General features: G+C 37.5%; 1 protein-coding gene across 1 annotated transcript in view; it reads left to right on the top strand.

Moving 5' to 3' along the window:
* The first annotated feature begins 113 nt into the window (after positions 1-113).
* The window catches only part of LOC107693432 (leucine-rich repeat and calponin homology domain-containing protein 2-like), a 39,543-nt gene continuing 28,926 nt past the window's right edge, over positions 114-10,730 (top strand). The window contains exon 1 of the mRNA XM_016492825.1: positions 114-353. Within this exon, the coding sequence (XP_016348311.1) occupies positions 119-353 (235 nt within the window). The 5' untranslated portion in view covers positions 114-118. The remainder of the gene's footprint in view (positions 354-10,730) is intronic.

The raw sequence follows: 10,730 nt of genomic DNA, 5'->3' as shown, positions 1-10,730 counted from the left end.
ATTTATTATGTCTATGGTAGCCCATCCCCTCCCCACCTCCGTCTGCGTCGTCTGCGCATGCGCGGCACGCCAGGCAGCCCCCCCCATTATTATTGTAAGAATAATTTCACTTATGAAAATGGCGGCGAGTCAGGGAGCTGTGGGACCTGGTGTGGCTCTCCAGAGCCAGCATTATCCCAACGTCGCGCACTGGAACCCGGGCGTGATGCAGCAGCAGCACCCGCTACACACCGCCCGCAGTCTGGAACGCGCTCTGGAAGATGCCGTCTGCTCCGGGATGCTCAACATCAGCGGAAGAAAACTGCGCGACTACCCGGGGCTCAACTACGATCTGACCGATACTACACAAGCAGGTGGGTCCGTCAGATGTGGGCTAATCTCCCTGCGTGATTCACTGACCCGCTTCTCGCGATTCTTGATTTGAAAGGACAACAAAATAACACAAAGCGAAGAGCGTGGGTGCCTTTTTGGTGCATTTGCGCGGTGTGTCAGTGGATGTTTGTGTATTGACTACAATAGCCAGTGCACATGGTGCTTGTATCACGCTTTATCTGTCGTGTTTATCATATCCAGCGTGGTGTGGCAAACCCAATTATAGCTGGCATTAGAAATACTGTCTAAAAGGCACTAGCATCCCTGGTTGTTTTGGTTTCACATCTCACTTTCTCGCCAAACCATATTTCATGTATGAATAAAACTAGAGAGAGCACTTCAGCTGGAGGAGACAATCTCCATTAACCTTTGCTCCAGTAATTCAGCAGGTTTTAACATGCAAACCCGTAACAACATTGCACCAATCTATACTGCGACCACGCGACAACACTATGCTCCCTTTATATTTGACAAATGTATTTATCATTATGGGAACAGTTTATTTAGTGGATAGGGTGATAAACGATGGTGAAAGGCATTTTTTAAACGGACCATAAGTGCAGATAGCGGCTGTAGTGCCAGACAAAATATGCTGCCGTTGGTCTTTATAATCTACCACGAGCCTTTCTTCATCCTTTCAGTGGAAATCAATGCGCAAGCAGCCCTTTATATTATACAAGCACGCATTTGACTAATATTTAGTATTACGATTTAGATATTTGTAATAGTATTAAAAGCTATTGTTGATCTAAATAATCTTTGGTCTGGCAAAACAGTTTGTACAAGTGGGCTGCACTATTATAAACACTGCAGCATAATGTGGATTAGCTATATTTCAGTTGTTTCTGGAGATGTGGTTAGAAATTAAATGGCTGCTTGTCTTTCGGAAGTGTCTGTGGTCTGTAATGGTAGTCTTGCTGCAGCAAACAGCCATTGAGATGTGAAGCAGACAGTGGGAGGAGTGACACTAACCCATTCATTCATGCACACCTTACACACAGCATAGTGTCTACACTCCCATTCAACTGTATTGAGTTACACTAGTGAATAGGTCTTTTGTGTCTTTTGTTGTAAAGCTGTATGAAGGGTCGTTTGTTTATATCGAGCCATGTGTTTTGATTCTCTCCGACGGCTTGTGTGCTGAAAGAAGCCTATGGTTGTTGTAGATAACGCTGGATGTTCATACGTTGGTATCGCTGTTTCTGTCAGGGTCGTTGGCATACAGATGGCATTTGTTGATAGTATAAGGCTGCTTGTGTGTGCTTTTGTTTGTGTGCATGTGTATGCATCTATTTGAAAGAGGAAATAGTTGAATGTGCACCAGACTGTCACCTATAAGAGGAAGTGACGCTGTTGCTGACTCAACTGAATAAAGAGAAGAAAGCCCTCAATTTGCAATCTGTGTTCACATTTGTATTTTGTAAGTGAGATTGCTTGTGTGCTTGTTAGTTTTTGTGTGTGTTTGACAGTTTGACTAGGCTTGAGTATATGGTAAGCATGTGTGTGGTGTGGGTCTGTTCCAATGGCTCAAGTGACCCACTTGGCAGTCCTTGCTATTATTGGCTGTGTTTGGCCACAAACTTAAAACTTGAGTACGAAGACGTCCCCAAGTCTCTGATGTTAAATTGTGACAAAGTTGAATAATTCCCTCTCTTTGTCTTTCTTGCATTCTTTTTCTCCACCACGTTTTGCTGTTTTGATCATTTATGTTGCGAGTTAACAACAACAGTCAACGGTTTGCTGTGTATAGCATTGTCATCATATGTGTCTTCTTCATCGATAAACTAGATTCCATTTCTGTGAATTGTCTTTGTATAAAAAATAATATGTATTTTAGGACTGAGTATCGGTTGCTATCTCACAATATGATACCCATACATGTCCCAATTCAGTACACTGCAATGCAGCACAGTATTATTCTGTTATTTGATCAGTTTCAATCCCTCTTACGCAGTTTGCTTTAATATTGTCCAGTTTATTGTGCTGTATATAAGGTTTCGGAAACTTTCTGTGTTTACACTTATTTAGATGACCTGCTGCCTCATTATTTAGGAATTTGTATGAATTAAAATATAAACTAAATACTGAAAAATAATGGCAACGTATTGATATATGACTGTACCTGATTCTGCACAAGTGTAAGAGTTAGCCTATTTTAGTAATTATGGTATTTTTTATATACCATTATAGTATTTATGAATATTGTGAATTAGCTTTTTTTAATTTTGTTATGTGCTTTTGTCATTTTTATTAGTTTTTTTATATTCCTAGATTGCTTTTATTTGTTTTATTTTATTTTAAGTTTTAGTAATTTGTATAACTTATTTATTACAGTTAGTTGCCAAGGGAATATTTCTAATTGTCATTTACATTTTTTTTTTTAATTTAAGATTTATATTTTATTTCAGTTTTATTTTGATTACTGAAAAGATTTGTAATAGTTTTAGTTGGTAATAACAACTGTTCTGAACACATGTAAAGTATATTGCAAGTGTTTAAATGTACAATATCCCACCATTCTCCTGTTTGTCTTGCAAAGACCATGTGTGTGCAACAAATGCTTTAAATGCTGAAAAAGTGAGATTTACATAAACAGCAATGGTTAAAGGCAGTGTAAAGGTCTATTTATGTCACTGCAGAAGTGAGGATTGAAAGTCTATCTGAAGTCAATGTTCATGTGCGCACTCTTTTCTAAAGACAGATATCTGAACAACTGAACAAGATGATTTATGTGACAAAGTTTGACCTGATGTGAGATGGTTAGGTTTGTTAAAAATCCCCAACTTTTCTCTAGACTAATCAAGGTGTTTGTCAGAATGACCAATAACCATTTGTTTTTATCTCAAGCATTATCTTTACATATAAAGTACAAATGACATTTTTTGACAATATTAATGGAGACAAAAGGAGGAAGATAAAATTATGATTTTTTTCTCTTAATGTCAGTGCAGCAGACTTCTATCTAGCTGTAGTATGCACTATTGAATATTCAAGTGCAAAGTTGTCTTTCATGAAACTGTTTTGCATTAAGGCAGTTTGTGGTCATGCATGTGTATGAAATATGCATGGATCCTCTGTGCACATGTGGTGTTGCTTTTAGGATCCCTGCATTAAAAGCTGATGCAGATGTATGCCTAATGCCAGTCATTAGAGCCCGACCGATATGGGTTTTTTGTGGCTGATACCGATACCGATATTATGAAGTTTCCCTGCATTAAAAGCTGATGCAGATGTATGCCTAATGCCAGTCATTAGAGCCCGACCGATATGGGTTTTTGTGGCTGATACCGATACCGATATTATGAAGTTAAAAAAGGCCGATATCAATATATCAGCCGATATTCTTTGTGTATATTATAGTACAGTACCAGTCAAAAGTTTGGACACTTTCCCATTCGTGTGTCCAAACATTTGACTGGTACTATATATAGAATACAGTATATACATAAACAGAATATATATACATGAACATATGAAGTTTATTCAACTTTAATTCAATTCAATTCCATTCAACTTTATTCCGTTGAAGTTTATTTCACTTTGGAACATTCATTCACGGATTTGCGCTACTGTCTTCACATTCAGACGAAACTTACTAGAGAAGTGTGAAGTGTGACATAATATACCTCTGTAAATAAATACAATATAAATTCACGTCTCGCGCACTTTAATGCCCTTTGAATGTAACGTGTACGTTCTCTTGGAACTGGAATCATGGCGGAATTTCATGTGAAGTCCACTTTGCAGGGCACTTACGGTCGAATAAGACAACGCTTGAATGCTGCTGCCTGAACAAGAGACCTCCTTAGTGAAGTGAAAGTGTTGACTGGTGTCACTATCTCGCGAACGTGCCGGCGGATCTCCACCAAATTCGGTGGATCCCTTCAGCTCGAGGCGCCCTATCGAATGCCACCCTCCGCGCGTCGGTAGCCCCCCGGGATCGCTCAATCAGTCGGCGCCGGACCGTGAATTTAACCACCCCTAACTCCCGAACCCCGGGGGCTATCGACGCGGCGGTGGTCTCATTTGAAAGCGGGCCTCTAGACGTACACTCGATTCGCGTTCGAGAGGGTTCCTCGAGCTGAAGGGATCCCCCGAATTTGGTGCGGATTTGCCGCGCCGTTACGGAGATATGGCCGTTCAAAGTTTCAATGGTTTTCCATAGACTTAAGTTTTAAAAAGCGTTTTATCCAGGTCGTCAGTAGCAAACAATGGAGCACGCTCTGCTGGACAAACTAAGTAATTACACAATTTCAAGCATTTTATCTGCGTTAGATGTTCTGTAAAAAAATGTTTCATATTCACTGATACCGATATATCGGCGACAGGCTCATATCGGCCGATAATATCGGCAAAACGATATATCGGTCGGGCTCTACCAGTCATAACCGGTTTTACCGGTTTTCTCGATTGCTAACACACTATAACTGATTTATTTGGCCCAATTTTCAAAACCATACATTCAGTTTTCGAAACAAAGACACGTTTCTCAAAACATTTAACACATTTCACCTGTTTTCACACACATTCCAATTTGCTCAGTGTTTTCTGCAAAAATCTACACAAAAACGCCCTCATTTTGCACAGGTTAACCATGTTCTCATTCAGAAAACACAAACACACAATAATTACCTCAGGCATCACAATATGAACTCAAATAACACACATTTATCCATCTGTAAACATTAAGTAGCAAAATTGATGACACAGCAGTCAGAATCTCAGGATGATATAAATAGTTATTGTGTGCTTTGGAAAATGAATCCTACTAGTGGGAGACAAAGAGGAAGAGGAGAGGAAAAGAAAAATGAAGGGGTCGGGGTCAAAAGACATTTGTTCCTGATGATATACACAGCAACTGTGGAACTGATTTGTAGCCAAGTACTTACATTTACTGTATTTTTGCAGAACTGAAAGATTACTCTATATTCTATAAGTGTGTTCATATTCAATTCTTTGGTATTCGACCTTTTCTAGTGCTTTTCATCTACTGTACTGTAAGATCTCTTTACAGCAGTATAATGAAAAAAATCTTTTCTTAAAGTTTATTGTTGAATTTCACTGTATCTGCTATATTTAACATGTATCTACTCTATTTATGTTGTATACCGTAAGAGACATTGAGCTGTAAAAAAAATACCTGATTGCCAAAAGAAGGTTTCTATCAGGACCACTGATTGACAATTAGCATACAGTTTGGATTGGCAGTATGGTTCTGTTCTGGGCAAGAACTCCCTGCGCATCCATGCAGCCTAGCATGGATGAGAGCAGGGAGAGCAGCGATAACCCCCACCAGGGTAAACAGAACAGAACCAACAAATGTATTGCAGATATCGTTAAAGTTCAATAATGTTATGTACACATTTTAGAATTAGTCTGATTCAAAGGAGAATCAGAAGGCTGAATCCTGACTGACAGAGGAGGAGTTGGGGATGGAGGTGGGTAATTAGCTATTGAGCAATGCGAAAACTGCTGATAATACTGAGCAGTGTTCGAACTATACCATGGACTTTGGGGGAGCCCACTTGTTTTTTTTTATAACGTGGGGGGGTGTTCGTGCGCTTGCGTGAGGGCTTACAATGCCTTACAAATATACATAACAGCTACAAGTGTATGCACTACTTGCTTTATGCAAGCACTATATAGGATAAATCACTATATGGGGATCAGCTGAGAGTCAGCTGATGCGAGCTTGACTAACGTGACCTGCCAGAACTAACGCTACGCTAGATTTTTGCAACAGTGTTATGAAGTGATCTCATTAGTGTGTAAGACTGTGTTGTAGTGTGTGTGTTTTTGAGGGCTTGTGTGTCATGTCTGAGGGCAAAGTTAGTTTTTTCAGCAAGATTGAATGGTTTTGAGTGGAGAGCTTAATTTTTACCTGAAAATTGGAAGTATTGGGAATTGGGTGAGAAGTTATGGATTTGTGTTTAGAGTTTTGAGAAAAGGAGTCACAATTTAAAGAAATGTGTTTAAGCAATCGAGAAAAAACGGTAAGAGATATTTTCACATATTGCACCACTAACTAACCCTAGCATGTTGGAGTTATTTTAACTATGGCCATTTTTATGTTCCAGTGGTCGAACTTTATTTAAAAAATAACATTTTTTTTTCTGATATGATAGACGCATTAAAAGTGCCTTTTGTTAAAAAAAACAAAAAACATTCTCCCTTACAGGTGCATCTCAATAAATTAGAATGTAATATTTTACATTGTAATAATATTTCACAATATTACTATTTTCACTGTATTTTTGATCAAATAAATGCAGCATAAATGCAAAAGAAACTTTTTAGAAACATAAAAAGAAGAAAAAACAAACTTCTGACCAGTAGTGTGCATATACATATACATATATATATATATATATATATATATATATATATATACACATATATACTGTATATATATATATGCACATATATACTGTATGTATATTTGGGGAAAAAACATTAACATCTGCTTTTTTTGTTTACTGTTTGTTAAAGCTAATTTTGTTTTTCTAAACAGCAAAAAAAAAAAGTGAATAGATTCAGATGTGAATAGTCAGATCAGATTTCATCTGATTTTCATTTTTCAGGACATTTGTAGCATCAAGCAAAGTTTAACTGTTCTTAGTACACTCATTTTCATTCACTCTTACTTCTGTGTGAAATTCACTATTAGTCTATTGTGAATGAGTGAAGAACTGTCAGCGGTTTTGGAAGCTGTATATGAACGAATAAATAAAACATTGCTTATACCTCTCATGCTCCTGTTATGTTTACCATCTTGGTAATATTTCATAATGTAAACATCAACAGAGGCATAATTTCCCATTTTTACGTCTTTTTTCCCCACACTGACACCTAATTTCACTTGATTTATGAGAAAGTCTCCTGGCGTAGTGCTGATGTTTTCTTCATTACTGTGTGTAGATATGCTGAATATCGACTGCTCTGTTTGTACAAGTGATCCAATTTCATGACTTGAGTTATTTTCATGTCGTTTTGATACACACCACTTGCTGAGGTGTAGTGTTTTTTAGAGATATATAAAGTTTAGTTTTCAAGTAGTTCAAAGAATGTAATCGGAATGTCTTATAGAAAAAAAGTAATGTCTAATAGTCTTAATTGGATTGGAAAAGATCATTTTATTTTAAAAGATTGTCCTGGTTTGTTAGAGCAGTTGTGTATTGTTTCTGAGCTCTCGCTTTGTCCCGTAATATTGAGACGGGCTGTTTCAGATTGTCGCTTTTAGTTTTAAAATTAACAAAATATGGTTATACGTTCACATATCAACACGTATTTAAGCAGCCGAATAAACATAGTCAATCAATAGTCATCAAAGTTATATGGCAGCCTGACATGGCGATTGCCTTGTTGCAAATCTGTCTGAACTCATAGTCTGAGCTTCTTTTCATGGTTTTCAGGGATGAGGGCATGCCACCAAACCTGTTTATGTTGGCATCTAGCTAATATGGGAAGCTTCTGCTAGCTAAGTGACAGATGAATTGAAGCCAGAATACAGTAGCGTTTGATTGGGCATCAGTGACAAAAGATATAGAAAGCATGTTATACCCTCAATAAAAGGGGTTTAAGTCGATAAGCCTGTTTATTTTATTATCCTATAGTTACGCTTATTATATGATTAGTTTAAATCTATTAAGTCAGTTAGTTTATTAGTTTAAATCCACAGTCTGGTCCAGACAGTCTCATTCTTATCCTAAGGGTGCCAGTGTGTCACTGATGACCAGAAACAACAAAACAGTAAATAATAATGTTATCATTAATAAGATATATTAAATGATGTGGAACTAGTGATGAATTTGAAGTCATACTGGGTCATACTGATTGTGAAATTATTGAATGTGTATCTGTATAAAGGTTTTTTTGGAGTAAAAAAAACAAACACACAAAAGAATGTTGTATGTGTCTAAGGGGAAATACTGCATCATATGACATGTATGTTTATCTGTAAAGTCCCTGGTAGACAGTGAAACATACAGTGAGATGCTGTTTCACTTGACTCCCTTAATTCAGATTCTTTTCACTCTCACTCACTCACTCACTCACTCGCTCTCTCTCTAACACTCTTTGTCCTCAGTTTGAACATAATTGGATAGATTTACTATTATATAACATTCATTCAATGCAACAAAAATGGGTTCTGATTGAAACACAAAGACAGTGAGACAGACAGAGAGATTTAAGAAGTCCAATCCAGAGAAACAGAATGAGATGAGTACATGCAGAGGACGATTTGTTGTAACCTCTTTTGGTCTCATTTAGGGCTGCACGATAAATCGCATGCGATATTTAATGCGCATCTTGTCATTGTATTAGCTAACCAAACGCAAACCTTCCACGAAGAAAAACTATTCCTAGCAAAAGTATAGTGCCGACTTCAGATACCCGGATGAGCCTGTGTTATTAACTTTTACCGGTTGTTATCGAGGGATAACATACCTCGGAATGTCGCGACTGACCAATCACAATCAGGTATTTCACAGAGCCGTGTAATAATGTTGTATAAAAGGTGTTAATTTAACCAAATCTAATTTATCATTTCTTCTCTTAGACATTACATTCATAACTATAGTGTACTATAACATGTTAGTGAGAAGGAAGGACATAGAAGAATCAGGCAATCAGCTGTTTATAGCTGATTTTGATGATTGTGTATTTGGCTGTAGGTTAGTGTGGGTATATGGATGGTATTGAATTTGTGCGGTTGTGTTAACAAACCACCAAACCTCTCCACTCTTGTTAATTAACCTGTCACTCTGAGTATCTATTGCTGGTTTCCATGGTAATTGAAGGATGGTGGGCCAGTTAAAATGAACACCTTACTGTAAATGCTGAGGCCCTGTCCACACAAACACAGTTATTTTCAAAACCGCAGCTTTTTCTATGCGGTTTGGCCATTCGTCCATACGCAAACGCAGCTCCAGGTTACTGAAACCGAACATTTTTGAAAACGCTTGCCAGGGTGAAGATTTTCAAAATCTCCGGTTGCAGTGTTATCGTATAGACAGCGAAACCGGAGTATTTGGCTTGTGACGTCGGAGCATGCACAGTTATCTCCGCCTACTGGAAACTTTTTCAGGCTTCTGATTGGCCAACATGGCTTTACGGTTGAGATTATATCGCCACCTGTTGGTTTGGCATGCTCTTGACAGTGCTTCATAGCATGCATTTGTGTTTTCATGTGGACGGAGATTTTTTTAAAAACGGAAGAAGGAAAAACTCTGTTTATAAAAATAACCATGTACGTGTGGACATGGCCAGAGACTGTTGCTCAAGCAAGTTTGTGTGAGGAAGCTTTCTATGTGTTTGCACGTTATCTTGGTGTTAAAGTTGCTTTGATTCTCTGGATTCACAGCTTATTTATATGCAGTTACTTCTTTAAACCATTTGTAGATTCATTTCTCTAAAATGTGTAAACATTGTGACTCTATGGTGCTATCAAAACATTACTTGGTTGTTTAAGCATCCTGGCCAGTCCTACACAGAAATACTGAGTCTATGACAGCTTTGTCTGATCATATTCAGAAAGAGTGATGTTTTCTGCAATTCTGTTTGATGCTGCTAGTAGTGCAGAAATAACACACTTAAGCATTATCATAGTTCACCCCAAAGAAATACTATTCTGTTATTTTATGCACCCTCATGTCATTCCAAATCCATAAAACTTTTGTTCATCTTTGTAACAATAATAAAGATATTTTTAATAAGGTTTAATAAGGACCAGTAAGGTTTGATCTCATGTCATACACACATTACAACTGGAAAAAATGAGGCTTGCACAGTCTGAGTGAGTGTGTGAGAGAGACAGCACACACAAAGTAACTCACAGAAATTTATTATATGCATAATGCGGTAGAAAAAAAGAAAGACATTTACAGATTATGATTTAGATAAGCAACATTATACGGCCATGATGTTTCCCCGAATATCAACACGATTGCAATGTAACACTGATTTTATACAATAGTATTTCAATAAACAAGAAGTTAAAATTAAGTGATTTAGGTTTTAGACAAAATATTGACTGTTTTTGCTCAATTTTGCTGACGAAAATAATTCCGATCAAAGCCACAGCAGAACTGTTGTGTCTCCGAGCAACACACAGCGGTGTTTCGTTACTGAATGAATCCACGTTTTTGAACGAATCGAGTGAGTCAATGATTCAATGGCCCATTCATAAGGACAGTAGTCACTTGCCTCGTTTCTGAATTAATCAGCCGTTTGGATGAATCAGTTGAATGAATGAATAAATGACTCACTCATTAAAACAGACATTTGCCGCCACCTACTGGTGGTTTAGTCATATTTAAAAGTATCATTGCATTTTTTCAACATTTATTTGTATGTTT

Source organism: Sinocyclocheilus anshuiensis, unplaced genomic scaffold (genome assembly GCF_001515605.1).
Source record: "Sinocyclocheilus anshuiensis isolate Anshui unplaced genomic scaffold, SAMN03320099.WGS_v1.1 scaffold1296, whole genome shotgun sequence".
Classification (NCBI taxonomy): Eukaryota; Metazoa; Chordata; class Actinopteri; order Cypriniformes; family Cyprinidae; genus Sinocyclocheilus; species Sinocyclocheilus anshuiensis.
This window is presented reverse-complemented; position numbering and strand designations above follow the sequence as displayed.